The sequence below is a fragment of the Glandiceps talaboti genome, chromosome 16 (genome assembly GCF_964340395.1).
Source record: "Glandiceps talaboti chromosome 16, keGlaTala1.1, whole genome shotgun sequence".
Taxonomy (NCBI): domain Eukaryota; kingdom Metazoa; phylum Hemichordata; class Enteropneusta; family Spengelidae; genus Glandiceps; species Glandiceps talaboti.
In genome coordinates, this window is record NC_135564.1 from 17,672,948 (window position 1) to 17,688,747 (window position 15,800).

Below are 15,800 nucleotides of genomic sequence, written 5' to 3' on the forward strand. Positions count from 1 at the left end.
TATTGGTCCCATATCAGCAAAATGGGGAGACGCCCTGTGAACAGTATGTTGAGTACTTCATCATGTAAATGTAAAAATATATCGTTCCATTGTAGACACTTGTATGACACGCTGTCTAGATCCTTAACTCATTGACTAATTTATTATCAAATCTAAAACAATTAATGTTTTGCACTTTGAAAGAAGTGAGGTTGAAGGTGAGAGCAGATCTCTCAATTTATGATCATCTACACATTGTGTGTTTTGCAGTATATGTTGAATGGTAGAATTGAACAGATTTGCTGAAGTCATGTGTACAACACAGTTACAAAGAGTTGTAAAACTTTGTACTCCACCAAAATGTTTGATGGCAAAATCCTAACTAGTCCTAGGGCTTCTGTGGGGATGTGAAGTTAAGATGTTAAAGGATGCATAACTTCAAAATATTGTATAACATTACAACTAGTTCTCAATAAAGATAGGCTGTTACACTTTACCATGTGTATGTGGAACGATATTAACTAAATCACCCAGTCAGATGAATTTTCATCATAATGTGTCTGGCACATTGCATTTCAAGGAAACATTTCAGAAAAATATTTATTGTTTCTGTGTATACAACACAAAAGTGAGTAGTGGGATTGATTTATAAGCTCTTATCGAAAATCAGATATCAGATTTCATTTTAATATATTTTATTTCTTTCAGGTACATCTATCCATTCATGTACCCTTCGGTGTCCGGTTCCTAACCCACTCGAACAGAAGAATGACCAAAAAGTTTTGTCTCCAACCTAGGGAAACTCTCGCAACATCAACCATTGTTGTTTTTGAAGAACTTGGACATAAAAATATCACAGGCAAGTTGATTTTCAAGTAATGTAGTGCTAGTCTTAAAGCAGGAGGAACTGTAGTACAAGGAAACCTGCATTGTGTAATAGGGTCAAACTCAGCATCAGCCTTCTTGCTAGACTGTAAGATACGTCACGTCTCTCTGCACACACTGATATGAGGGCGCTGTTTCATAGCACACCTCACAGACTACCTTCCTGTATACAGATTTGAGATATTTTTTATCCAACCCAGCCAGCTCTGGGTGGGTTTGAACTCAAACCACAGTGGTAAGAGACAGACAAGCTAACTGCTCAGTCACCGACAACCGTATTTTAAAAAATAATCCTAAAATGAATAAAAAGAACTTTATGTTTATTTCTTTTGATATTTATTCGTTTTTATCTATAGCTCATGCCGAAGCCCGTGAATCTGTTGACTGTTGTCAATATGGTAACTCTAAATATGATCAGTTATTATTAGCAGTGGATAAACTGTCAAGACAAATTATGGTAGAGGTAAGTATTGAAATATCTTTGGTCAGTATGTCTTTGCAGAATAGTCTCACTGTTTTACAGATCCTCCATGAATGGAGTATATATTGTTCATGGTCCTAAGAATCAATAGGACAGTGAAATTTAGTTACTTTGGAATGATAAATTGGAAACAAGTGCAAAATTTTGATCTATCTACTGCGGACCTTGACCGCTCAATGATTAAATTATTCAGCATTAATATTGTTTTCTGATTTCTGAATCATTTCATTTCCAATTTCTAATTTCAAATTCCAACTAAATTTTACTGTCCTATCTTGGTGAATTTGGTGTTCTTTGTGTTTACACTAACGTCCATAAAAAGTCTTATACTTTCTTGGGCATAAGACTCATAGACTCAGTCATGTCTATGAACATGACATTCACCTTTCACCACTCTGTGTCTGCCTTCATTATCCACACCTGTTGGACCTGTTATGCAATATATTGATACTACAGTGCCCAAATTGGTCATTGAGGTCGCCATACTTACAGATTATACAGAGTCTGATACCATCTTGAAGAAAACCATCAAATCATAGACTTCAATAATATTAACAATTAGTTATCCTATTTTGATCTGATGAAAAGTTTCAAAATAATCTAAATGTGTTTAATGACCTTGAATATTGTATAAACTCAAATATTTATTCCAATTTATTTCAGGCTGAAGGTATACCAAGATACTATACACACAGTGTTTTCTTCTGTCCAAATGGTATGTTTCATTTTATGTTCTATGATAGCTTGAAAACTTTTTATGTTATAATCATTACACTGGTAAGATGTGCAAGCAGATCACAGGATTCATTTGCTCACATTGTTGAAACATGCTAGATAATACACTGCATGGTAATGACTTGCTAGAGGGAATTTGAATGTGTATGCTAGTTGTTTAAAAATAGAACATAAGAAGACGTCTGTACCAGGAAGAGTTTTGTGGTTGAGTTTGAGTTACTTCTAATAGACTTTGAATGAAAGTTTTATCAATCACTCAATACTTTGACCAAATACTATAAAAATATTTCACATCTCTGTTTGACTGTCTGCATCCACACAATCTCAGGAGTACTTTTAACACAGATTGTGAGTCATTTTCAACAGTGACTGCAAACCAGAGATGACTATACAGCTTGGGAGTGTTAGTGCAATGATCATCAAAATATTTCATAACAGCGCAATAATGAATTGATGTCCTTGTTCTTATGGGTGTGAAAATTGCAAGCCAGTTGCAACACCAACCACAAACCAGAAACAATAATATTAACAACCTTTCAAGATTATTAGTGCCATCAACAGCAAAATATTTTGTAACAGCACTAGAAAGACTAATGTACTAATGTGTGTGTGTGTGTGTGTGTGTGTGTGTGTGTGTGTGTGTGTGTGTGTGTGTGTGTGTGTTATGGCCAATGAGCTCTTTCTTATGAGTGCCATCAGTGGCAAATTATTTTAAAATGGCACTAGCAGAAATGAATTTTCTTTATGTGTTTGTTTGACAGAGAGGATCCATATCTCCACACCTAACAACTATGAGTACCAGTATGTGGAATTACCACCAGAAATCACCTTTTTTACATTCACTGTCAAAGCTGAAAATGATGTACATTTGGCTCTCTCAGCTTTACCTCAAGATCTTCCTGCCATGTATGAGATTGTTATTGGAGGATTTCAGAATATGGATTCTTGGCTAGCTAGATCTAAACAAGGTATGGGATTATATAACTACTAGTATCTGTGCCAACTATGGTATTTTTAAGTTTCCGTATTAGAGGAGAGAAGTTAGATTTTATAGTGAAAATGATAATAGTCATAGTGATTTTATGTAAAAGTCCTGATGGGTCTATGGTATCCTATATTAAATATAAGGTATATTCTCCAGATTGGAGTGTGGAGTGAAGTGTCTAACCAGTAAGATGCAAAACTTGTATGTATGTATATTATAGTCAACTAGGACAAATTTTATCCCATTGGAGCTATCATCAACCTGTCTATGCAATTTGTGGAATCATGATGGGTGAATGGTTAGAGTGGCCAGCTTTGAATCTGCAAGTTGCAGGTTTGAGCCCTGTCATTGCTGTTTGTTTCTGAATGGCTAAAGTCCTTGGGCAAGATTTGAACCACAATTGTGCCTCATGCAGTCAATCCAGCTGTGTAATTAGGGACCTGGTAGGATAGAGGTTGCAATGTGAATACTTTAATCCTATCAGCTTACAGAGGCTACAATGGATTGTATGCTCCCCAGGGAGTTGAGGAAGTAAATGGCCGTTGTACTGATATAGATCCGAGCCAGGGTAATAATTGTAAAACACTTTGAGCACAGAGTGGGAAAGTGCTATATAAAAACAAACTTTATTATTATTAGTGAGTATACATGTATTTATGCCCTCTGTATCATGAAGTAAGATCTTCTAAAATTAACTCCCTTAAAGCCATACATTGTACCGTCAATGTTTACAAATGACTCATCAGTATTCTCTCTATAAAACAAAGTAAAACGAACACCGAACTGTTTAGTAATTTCTTAGCACCTCTTGATAAAATGAAAATCACACTTTAAAGCCACTACATTTGATGATCACAAAAGAATCACCTGGCCCATGATTCTCCATGCTTTCTTTCAATCTGGCTAGTACAGAAAGTGTTACCTGTCTGTGAGCCATCTTTTTATTAGCCCCCGCCGGACGAAGTCCGGGACGGGGACTTATGGATTGGGTTCCATCTGTCCATGCGTCCGTTTTTCCATCCGTCCGCAGCCGTTTCTTGGAGATGCCTGGACCAATTTTTTTCAAACTTGGTACAGGGGCAACATACAATGGCATACATATGCACGTCAATTTGTTTCATGATACGATCCAATATGGCCGCCTAGCAGCCATTTTGTTTGCAAATTTTCCGTCTAAAGCCATAACTCAAACTTGCTTGATCATTCAAAGTTGGTATTAGGACAGTGTTCTATGGCATATATGTGCATATTCATTGTTGTCATGATACGATCCAATATGGCTGCCTGGCAGCCATTTTGTTTGCGAATTTTCTATGTCCAAAGCCATAACTCAGACATGCTTGAACAGATCTCATTCAAAGCTGGTATTAGGACAGTGTTCTATGACATACATGTGCATATTCATTGTTGTTGTGATACGATCCAATACGGCCGCCTGGCAGCCATTTTGTTTGTGAATTTTCCATGTCCAAAGCCATAACTCAGACATGCTTGAACAGATCTCATTCAAAGTTGGTATAAGGACAGTGTTCTATGACATACATGTGCATACTAGTATTCATTGTTGTTGTGATACGATCCAATATGGCCGCCTGGCAGCCATTTTGTTTGCGATTTTTCTATGTCCAAAGCCATAACTCGACATGCTTGAACAGATCACATTCAAAGTTGGTATTAGGACAGTGTCCTATGACATACATGTGCATATCCATTTTCATCGTGATATGGTCCCCCATACCTGACCAATCCTTTATTGTTGTAGGCATGTTCCATGTCCAACAAGCAGACACAACATATCTAAGTCTGTTTGATTTAGGTTCACAAGTGTTGTTGCGTGATCAGAGTAGTGATAATTCCTTAAAACCCAATCATAGCGGGGATTATGTCATTCTCAATGACTTGTTTAAAAAAATTCTGAATATCACTATAATTGTTTCTTACCAGGTGAACATGAAGTGGATGTTAGAACCAAAAATATTTTGTCTTGGGATGAATTCAGAGCCTTCTGGATCTGTTGGGAGGATGGTAATATCCAGGTAGGTTGTAATTGATAATGAGATAACCATAAGATATATATTATTCCACAATATTTCTGTTTGTTCAACTGAGGGAAACATATGTGACATGAGGAGTCTTGTCACTCTAAGTTGAAGTAAAGGAATAAAAAAAACCTCATGTTGCAAGTATTTTCTTGCGAAATATTCGAAAATCATATGTCTAAATATGTAAGCTTAATTTTGTTTAAAAATTGGGAAAAGGAATAGCAATTTTGAATCTTGTTTTAAACAACCCAGATCAGACACGTGCAGGGTGTGTTGTCATGACGTACAGTGACAATAGTATAAATTCAATATTTTTGCATCAAATGCATACAACTTGGCTTGTGAGTGATGTAAATGTTTAATATCCATACATAGTGTAGTAAAAAGATTATCAGATACTAACTTTGATTAAAACTATTTTGACATCTTTATTTTATCTTGTCATGTTACTAGGTTGGATATGGAAATACCCATACTAATGAGTCAGTTTTCCTAACTTGGCAAGACGAGGAACCCTTACCAGTCATGTACATTGGTTTCTCTACTGGATGGGGATCTCTGGGAGAATTCAAAATATGGAAGAAAGAAAGTGAGTAATCTGTAGTATTCCACCAATCTACAGTGACATCATTACAGAAGGTGGATAGTTAGATGTACATAAACTGATAAGTACTTTCACACTTCTATTTACATATATTAAAGCTAACCTTTTCACACCTCTCTGGTTACTCAACACCTTCAGTAAATTTGGATCATTTCTGTCAGATCCAGTTAGACATTGAAGAACAAGTGATTTGTTCAAAACATGTCTGTTTCTCAATCAAAAGTTAAAGAAGAAAACTTGTGTATGAATCTGCATTATGTTCACCACCTCATATTAGTTTTGTCATTGTGAACCCAGAACTATCAACTAACTAGGAACCCAAAGTCAATCAATATTCATTTTTTAAATATTTACTTGTAACTATTTATATTGTTGGGGGGGTTTTTTGACACCAAAGTTTTTGCAATCAAAAGTGAAAAAGGGTTAAGCTATTGTGTACAGAAGATAAATGAAAAATACAAAAGAGTATTTAAGTCTGTGCATTTGTTCTGTCTCGCGTAGAGCAACAACTTCATTGGTTACCTATTAGTGCTCATATTCACTACAAAGTTTCACCTGTATGCTTCAATTCAGTTGTGAGTTCTGAACCACAATACCTCTTCATGCATCAATATACTCCACAAAGACAACTCCGCCCTTCCTCTGATTCTCATCTTCTTTGTGTTCCAAGGGTTTCCATAAAGACTTTTGGCCAGAGTCCTTTCTTTTACATCACTGAACAATCTTCCATTTGATCTCCGTCACTCCAAGTCTCTTACATCTTTTTGCCGTTCTCTCAAGACCTATCTCTTTCAAAATTAGTCTCAGCCTTCTTCAATTGCCTAGTATCCAATGTCTGTGAATCCACTTTCCCCTTAACATACAGTAATTTTCTTTCCATTTACTTACAGCACCTCGAGCCCTTCTTTACTATTGACAAAATTTTCATTATCTTTGTCCCAATTAAAGTAGGAAGTTTGTGTTTTGATTTCAGATTTGGACAGTACTTTCAGTGAAGTCTTCAACCTTGGAATACCATTAAATGTGGTACCAGGATCTGAAAGGGCTGATGCATCAATTATTGGTATGTTTATAGTTCTAGTCACACAACTTGGCATTCTTTGTATAAAATTGAACAATGGCTTAAAAAGGTTAAAAAGTTCAGATATAAAAAAAAATATCAAAACTCAATTTAAACAGTAATTTTTTATGGGTCTAACATAAGTAGATCTGTGTCCTAAGTGATTTTTATTCTTGACAAAATTTTGTTGATATTTCAAACAAATCAAAAGTTTCCATTGAAATTTCAGTGCTTGTATATGATCAGCCAAATCATGCCATATGTACAAATTTATACGATATTGTGACAGCATGACCTTTTTTTAACATGGAGAGAAACAGACAGACAGATACACACTCATACATACATATAATACATACATACATACATACATACATACATACATACATATATACATACATACATACATACATACATACATACATACGTATATACGCACAGACACACAGATAGACAGACAGACAGACAGAAATGCATATACTCACACACTAATAACTACTACAACTTGACATTGCATTTTACTCCAGAAAGTAGAATAAGAAAACTGATGGTCACGACCCCTTTAGTGAAATAGTTTTATTTGTATGAAACTTCTTACATATCATACAGCAGATATATTCACCAAGGCCTACTGTGGTCAATTCACCATACAGCATTAATGCCAAAATACTGTTGTAATTTTGATGGTATATATAGTGATTATTGGTACATTTAATGTCTTTCTACATACATACATTATGAAATGTACATTATTTTGCAGGTGATGTAATGGGACCGACACTAAATAATCTGCATAATTTACTAAGATTGCCGTTTGGCTGTGGTGAACAAAACATGATACACTTTGCACCAAATGTTTATGTTTTGCGATACCTAAAGAGAACTTTACAGCTGACCCCAGAAACTGAAACTGAAGCCTTGCAGTATTTGATAGAAGGTAAGTCTTAGCCACACATGTTATACAGTATTAAAACAATGGAATGCCCAATATGATGCTTGCAAGTAGAGAATAGACTATTACTGTAACCTTGGCTTATGTGCAGTATAGAAAAATTGCAGATTGTAATGATTATGTTATGAAGCAGGGTTCAGTGTAACTAGAAATGATGACATCTAGTACTAAGAATTTAATTGGTGGTGCCTAATTAGACTTTAAGATATGTCACAGTGTTCTACCCTCACTGGCCTCCTCTCCGATGTGTGAGGGCGCCTAACATAATATTCAGATTTCTCATAACCTGAGATAGAATTTTTACCATTATTTTTACCATTCCTTTGCACCACAGTGTGCCCTCTAAACCAATTTGATGTGCCACTGATGCACACTATTTTAGTGACTGTGGTACATGGTGACTCACAAGAAATGCCAATTTTATCATTTTGACTCACAACAACAATTAAAATTTGGCTATCATTAGAGGGCACACTGCTATGCACAGTGGCTTGGCATGTGTGAGAATAAGCTGATCTTTTTTCTCTATATTTACTCTCAAGTATGAGGTAAAATGTTGTTACTGGTATGAGAATTATTTTGGTTATTTTATCACTGGATAGCCCTACATTATGTTCATACATTGATCATGTTTACAGGATATCAAAGACAATTGACTTACAAGCGATATGATGGCTCCTACAGTGCCTTTGGTGAGAGAGACTCTGCAGGCAGTATGTGGTTAACAGCATTTGTACTCAAATCATTTGCACAGTCCAGATCTTTTATCTACATTGATCCTAAGGAATTAGAAGAAAGTGTAACTTGGATAATCAAACATCAAAAGAAAGATGGCTGCTTTCCAGCTGTAGGAAGGGTTCTTAATAAAGATATTCAGGTAGGAACTATTTTCAGAAGGAAACAGTAGATTTTGTTAAACTCTTTTGTCTTGACATTACAATCTTTGTATTTGTCAAAACAAGGAAATCAGGGCATTCATGATGTCATCACTAGAGGTTTTCCCATAAACCTTTGCAGGAAAATCCCGAAATGGCTGAACACATGTCAAGAGCAGTAGAACTTATTTACAAGATTTAAAAGTTGAATAAGTTACTATGGTGCTATTTTACCACCCAAATCGTATTTTAAGTTGGTAGCAAGAATCAATACAAATGTACCACAGGCAGAAATAAGTCACACTGACATTTCCTTCGAAATTTACAGTTTGAAATTTAAGTAATTCAAATTCATTATTGAATAGTCTCGGTTTGTTGATAAACATGATTTCTAACAGTGTATGCACAATAAGAAAACTGCCAAATATTGATACTAACCATTCAACTATAATTTCATTCCACAGGGTGGCCTGAAAGGTCGCATCTCTCTGACAGCTTATGTCCTGATGTCTTTGCTGGAAGTAGGTATGACAGGAGAGAGAGAAACTAATGCCATAGAGCTAGCACAGGAATTCTTAGAAAACAAGGTAGCCACTGGACAAGTGACAGATCCGTATACAGCAGCATTGACAGCATATGCATTGACAACATTGAAAAGTTCACAAGCTGGAGCAGCTATTAGAAAACTCAACAGCTTTGCTATCAAGAGAGGTTGGTAGACGCTTAGTTTTAGTATTGTGGGTATAAACATTCCTCCAAGGGAGATGATAATGGACTGGGTCAAATAGCACAAATAAGTTTTTAATACAAGCAAGCATTTGGTAATGAAATTACAACGAGTAACACTGAAGTAAAGCACTTTCTCTATGTGCTACACTTGTTAATAGCATTCATATCAAGTGTAAAAGTATACTTTTTCAATTGGTTTATTTACACGCCTAGTGTGGTCAATTAGCAAATGAAAAAGTACACTTTTACACTTGATATGGATGCTATAAACGATTATGGTATTTACAGAAAATGTTTACTTTGGTGTTATGGGTTGTACTTGAGATGGATGCTATAAACGATTGTGGTACATACAGAAAATGTTTACTTTGGTGTTATGGGTTGTACTTGATATGGATGCTATAAAATATTGTGGTACATACAGAAAATGCTTTACTTTGGTATTATGGGTTGTAAGTTAATACATGTAGTTATGAAAAATCAAAGTCCAATGAAGAATGTAGTTTTCTTTATGAAGTTTATGGGTGCAATAAAGATTCTATTCTATATATTATCATACACTTTTGTTTTCTCTGTAGATGGTTTCACCTACTGGCGGTTCTCTGGCCACCCATTGGAGTCAGCACCATTGTTTGAATTCAATGATGGTCTAAAACAATCTATGAATTCTGCAGAAGTTGAAATGACAGCCTATGGATTGTTAACTTACACTGTCATGGGTGATGTAGCCTCTGCTTTACCAGTTGTCAAGTGGCTGTCCAAACAAAGGAATTCCCTTGGTGGATTTTCATCAACCCAGGTGAGACTAATGTATGAGTATGTATGTAAACAGCACTATTTGAAATGTCTATCACCATATCTCTTTCAAAAGCTAGTTTGTAATTCATGCTCAGTTGCAAAGGACTCACATTTTAGTTGAAAGGAAATTTTTCACATTTTGGTTTCACTGTATTTTGGCAGATGAACAATTTGACTACAGTGTACTTATAGCCATATCACATTTGTGAGTTAATGTATTTAATGTCTTTATGACCTGTGGTTATCCAAAACTGACCAGTGACATTGATATCATTTTCAGACTGATTTATTTTGGTGCAAACAAGTATGCATTCACATCAGCTGTTCTCCCTTTACTCCATTTATATAGCACTAGTTTCCAATTCCTGGTACCTGAAATAGAATATTACTGCCTAGGTGCATCATAAAAATAACAAACGTTCAGTTTCTTGATCGACGTCATAACTTCCACACCATGTGCTTCATATGCATTACTATAGGCACGCATGAGGACAAGTCAACCTTCTTGTTCTATTTTGCCTCTCTAGCTTGAGATAAAATGCTGTTGCAAGTACCAAGAATTTAAAGTGAAGTTCACAGACTACAAATTGAATAAAGAAGTTTTCAAGTTCTTTGTGAAGGCAGTAGCTATCGTATTTTCTTATTGTATATTTCTTTGTCCTGTACAGGATACCTGTGTAGCACTACAAGGTTTATCAGAGTATGCTATCTTGGCATACATTGGTGGTGTCAATGTATCCATCAATGTAGCGTCTACCAACCTGGACTACAATAATGTCTTCATTCTCAACAAAGAAAACAGTGAAGTTCTACAGACGGACAGGGTAGGTTGTAGGTTTAATTATCCAACAAAGTGTGTCATGCAAAATTATTTCAAAACACAAATTAAAGACCCTACGGCCTGATAAAAAAAATTGTGTGGTTCTGATTACGCTCAATTTTAGAGTAGGTGGGGTAGGTAGATTTTTTATTTTATTTTGTTATATTTGTGTTTTTATGTGTGAGTGTCTAGTTCAGGTTTTCCATTGTTTTCCAAATGGTCTCTGTGTTCTTTATGTCTTCCTATGAGATGTACAGCCATTACTAATAGGAAGAACAGTTTTATATTGTCTTTTGAAGTTGATGTCAGTTTCCACATCCACTATTTCTCGTGAGACTTCACAATTTTTTGCAATTTTTTTTTTGGTCGAATGTGTAAAAAAAGTTTAGGGTTGGCAGTGAAAAACTACCCTGGTAGGTGGGGTTGGGTAACCGGAACCAAACAATAATTTTTTATAGGCCTAAGTAATGTGAACAATTTACATTTTGTTCAATTAACAAAAAATAGCGTTATTTTGTATATTGACAGTAGTTTCAGCCAATGAATGCTGTTCTTGCAACATTGTTTCAAGTAAGCTGTGAGTTTACAATCATAGTGACGTAAAGAACCAATAACTGTTACATTTCAGAGTTTACATGTTTTCATGATAACAAGTTACTAATGTTAATATATCACATGTTGGTACTTTACAATGAGTAACACTGAAATAAAGCACTTTCTCTATGTGATATGGTTGTTTACAGCATTCATGTCAAGTGTGTAAAAGTATACTGTTTCAAATGGTTTATTTACAAGCCTAGCATGTGCCCATTGTGGTCAATTAGCAAATGAAATAGTATACTTTTACACATCGATGCTATAAACGATTGTGGTACATACAGAAAACACTTTACTTTGGTGTTATGGGTTTTCAGTTTTTCATCTTTTGACTGTTTCTATGATTTCCTTTGATTATCATCATCAGATTCCAAGCATTCCTACTGGAGTATTTGTACGAGCTAAAGGTGATGGTTGTGCACTACTTCAGGTAATCATCACAACTAATTTATAATAACACAATGCATTTAGAATACTGTTTTGGTCCTCAGTAGTTGTAGTAATGCGAATTTGTAATGCACCTTTCCTCCTGAGAGCTCAAAGCTCAAAGCTCAAAGCTCATCGGTCAATGTAGGATCATATGCTACTGACTTCTGTTTACAGCCAAAACATTAAGCATCTCAAAATATTAGTGCTCACAAATGTAACTGCATCTAGTTACAATACGTTGAAATTGTTTGTTTCATTTAGACAAATTGTAGCAAGAAACTGCAATCTTGCTGTCATAGGGTGTAGAATGTGCAGTTTCTTATTGGTTTCTATTTGGTTGTATCAAAAAGAGTTGGAACACTACCATGAAACAGGCAGTATGAAGAGAAGTCAGTGCAAAGAATAGTTATTCTGTACAACAGAAAGGAGTAAATATAATTTCATAAAAGTAAGAAAAATGGAAAGGAATAGGTACATGTACCGTGTTAGACTTCCAATTGTGTTCACTGACTTGTTACATTTGATGGTTTGTCACTTCCATATCAAATAATAAAGGTACAACAAATGTACTTAGGTTACACTATCATTTTGTATATTTTCTTCAGATTGATGTGTCCTATAACATTCCTGATCCTACCACTATGCCAGCATTTCAACTAGATGTCAAGATACAGGAGAGAAGGAAAGAACCCAAAAAACCCACCTTAAACAAGAAACTTTCACTTCGTAGAAGAAGAGCTGCTGTAGAAGAGGAATTTACTGAGACAAATGAACTCACTGGAGAAAACTACAAAGTTACAATAGAAGCATGTACTAGGTAAGATTATGACAGAACCCCACATGTGACATGTGACATGTGAATGCAAGTGTGGTGTACTCGGGATATTTGCACCGAGTGCTTGGAGTGCGGAGTGTTCTCTGCAGTCATACTTTTGCAAGCTTTAATAGTGCATCAAAGTGCAGCAGAAAACACTGCAAGTATGAGTGCAAATGCTAAAACTATAAAAATATTGTCACAACATGTTGATACAACAGTGATAAGCTATTGAATGGACATTGGTTTAATTATAGTCTCAGTAGGGCGACATCTCTGAAAACTAGTTTATTTAGAGTTCCATGAACTTGCAGTGTTGTTTTGGGACTTCCAATGTTTACACTATCTTGATCACAGGATGATTACAATTACACAACAGAGGAACTGCTATCACCCACTTGTGTAATCTACCATATTGAAGAACACTAGAGTTAGTTTGCATCTATCTTAATAGTAAACTGAAGGCTGGATTACTAGTGTCAGAACCTTAAAATTACATTATGCTTTCTCTTCTAAAGATGGCTTCATTATGGTTCATCTAACATGGCAGTGGTTGAAGTTGCCTTGTTGACTGGTTTTAGACCTGATATCGAAAGTCTTGAAAAGGTTTGTACATTATTCAGTGTAACTGTCATTTCTAATTTATATTACGGTGAAATGCTTTTGTGTCTTTCGTTATATTTTCATATATTTTTTCAATGTTATGTTACGTCTTGAGCTACATATCATGTAAGGACTTAGTTCGTTCATGTGCGGGATATCACCTGTTAATTAGATATTATACCCCAATATTTGTCTTCATTCAGCCAAGGAAAATACGAGCGACCTAAGGGGCCCTTCATGAATATTTTCTGGCTGAATGAAGACAAATATTGGGGAATAATATAATTATACCATCGCCAGTAATAGTAAAAAAATCAGAGAAAATAATTGCAATTTAGAGCGGTTTTGACTCATTTCGAACACAGTAGAACCAATGATGTAGACACACGTTGTCCTTACATAGATGCACATTGTCATGACGTAGAACAACCAGAGTATATATTCCATATTTTTTGTTCAACTTGGCTAGTGCATGGTATGTGTAATGAAGTTTATGATCGCCCTGGGCAGACAATGTATGTGGCTGTCAGTAAAGAGACAATATTATTTTCACAATGGGAGCTTAGAGAGCAAATAGCTGTGATTTCAAACACTAATTCTTTTTCTTGAATATCCTTTTTAGCTGGTATTAAGTAAAAATTCTGGTATTAAAAGATACGAGGTGGATGGAAGGAAGGTATTTTTCTACTTTGACGAGATTCCAAGCGAATGTCTAACATGTGTCAGTTTTGAAGCCTATCGTGACTACATTGTTGGCAAGACCAAACCAGTCCCAGTCAGGATTTATGACTACTATGAACCAAGTAAGTCGTCAGGGTTTTTTAAAGTCTTGAATACATCTATGACTTGAATATTTTGATTATAAGATTCCATATTTATACCATATTCTGGTCACCCACCTTGCACAGTCATTTTCAAAAGAGGTGCAACAAGAGGGCGCCCTCACATGGGGAAAAGTGAAGGCTGAAATAATCTAGCAGTACATGGCGACAATAAAATGTGACTAGTAAAACAATTCCATAAGTTCCTAAAAATTATGTCATCAGAACTAATAGTTTGACTTGTTGGAATCTTCAAATTATATTTCCAAAAATAGATTAAATTTGTGTAGCAAATATACATAGGATTTCCTTGTACAGTTTCAGTTGTGATGTGTAAACTTATAAAGGCACACTCTAACAAAAACAACTGTATCACTTGCTTTGCAGGATATGAGGCTACCAAGTTCTACAATGTCTCCAGGAATAGTCCTCTCTCTCAAGAACTATGTGAGGGCAGTCTTTGCAACGAAGTACGAGAAGAAACATTTAGCGCTTTCTCCAGTAAGTGTCTAATGCACGTACTATATTTTGTATAATTAATAAATTCAAACCTAAATTCAAATCCAAGTCCGAAATCTTACAGTGGAACACCACGCCAAGAAATAAAGGGATTTTCATAAACATTGGGCTCTTGAGAGTCATTTCATGATTTTACATCACCTACAATTACTTACGATTTCAGAGAAGCATCAAGTTGATATTGTGTCTTTATAGGGTGTCTTTGATGTGGGCCATTACATGATGGGAGTCATCTGAAATAATATATTCATTCTTGCACAAGGAATATTTCATGAGATATATTTTCAACTGAAGGGAATAAGCATTCAGGAGTCACTTTAACAAAATGTTGCACTCTGTCAATTACTTAATATATTTTCAAATTATTTTTGTCTCTATTACCAGCTCATATTGAGGAGTCTCCAGAAGGGTGCAATTCACTGTTTGGATGCCCACATTTCCGCGAAGACAACTTTGAACGATGTGCTTGTGTACATGAATGTGATGACAGTGGAACTCCTGTATGTGGAAGTGATGGAAATATGTATCCCAATCTATGTAAAATGGAAGTAGATTCATGTAAACTGAATATGGAGTTGATATCAATGCCATTAGATGAATGTGGGGAAGGTACATTTATAACTTACTAAATATTGTGTATCAGGCAAACTCCAAGAAACAATAGTGTTGTTGTCATAATTTCCCAAAACAAGAAATACTTTTGTTTTTTCTGGAGTAATTTCCATAGAAAGGTTTATTATAGAAAGGAATATATCTTGATTCAAGTGAACGATGTCACATGTAATTTAGTATTTAAAATTGATATCACAGTGACTGATGAAATATTAAGCTTTAAATTTCTAAGACTAGAAGAAGACACAGTGTCTTGTTTTGTCTTATAGCTAAAATGATGTTGGCTTGGTGTTTCAGTGTTTATGTTTTTGATACAAAGATAGATTTCAACTCTAGGTAACAATAACATTAACAGAGACACAATAAACACAGCATGATCCTTTGCCCAATCACATTGAACACTGATAAGCATTGCTATTCTTTCACAGTACAGGCTTCTAATGAAAACATTACACATGGA

General features: G+C 35.3%; 1 protein-coding gene across 1 annotated transcript in view; it reads left to right on the forward strand.

Moving 5' to 3' along the window:
- The window catches only part of LOC144447390 (C3 and PZP-like alpha-2-macroglobulin domain-containing protein 8), a 42,145-nt gene that overhangs the window by 20,954 nt on the left and 5,391 nt on the right, over positions 1 to 15,800 (forward strand). The window contains exons 20-37 of the mRNA XM_078137396.1: positions 688 to 838; positions 1,221 to 1,327; positions 2,009 to 2,060; positions 2,842 to 3,048; positions 5,010 to 5,101; positions 5,561 to 5,696; positions 6,685 to 6,774; positions 7,532 to 7,708; positions 8,362 to 8,600; positions 9,063 to 9,309; positions 9,906 to 10,126; positions 10,794 to 10,949; positions 11,910 to 11,972; positions 12,577 to 12,788; positions 13,304 to 13,391; positions 14,011 to 14,191; positions 14,597 to 14,710; positions 15,113 to 15,337. Coding sequence (XP_077993522.1) covers positions 688 to 838; positions 1,221 to 1,327; positions 2,009 to 2,060; positions 2,842 to 3,048; positions 5,010 to 5,101; positions 5,561 to 5,696; positions 6,685 to 6,774; positions 7,532 to 7,708; positions 8,362 to 8,600; positions 9,063 to 9,309; positions 9,906 to 10,126; positions 10,794 to 10,949; positions 11,910 to 11,972; positions 12,577 to 12,788; positions 13,304 to 13,391; positions 14,011 to 14,191; positions 14,597 to 14,710; positions 15,113 to 15,337 — 2,758 coding nt within the window. The remainder of the gene's footprint in view (positions 1 to 687; positions 839 to 1,220; positions 1,328 to 2,008; positions 2,061 to 2,841; positions 3,049 to 5,009; positions 5,102 to 5,560; positions 5,697 to 6,684; positions 6,775 to 7,531; positions 7,709 to 8,361; positions 8,601 to 9,062; positions 9,310 to 9,905; positions 10,127 to 10,793; positions 10,950 to 11,909; positions 11,973 to 12,576; positions 12,789 to 13,303; positions 13,392 to 14,010; positions 14,192 to 14,596; positions 14,711 to 15,112; positions 15,338 to 15,800) is intronic.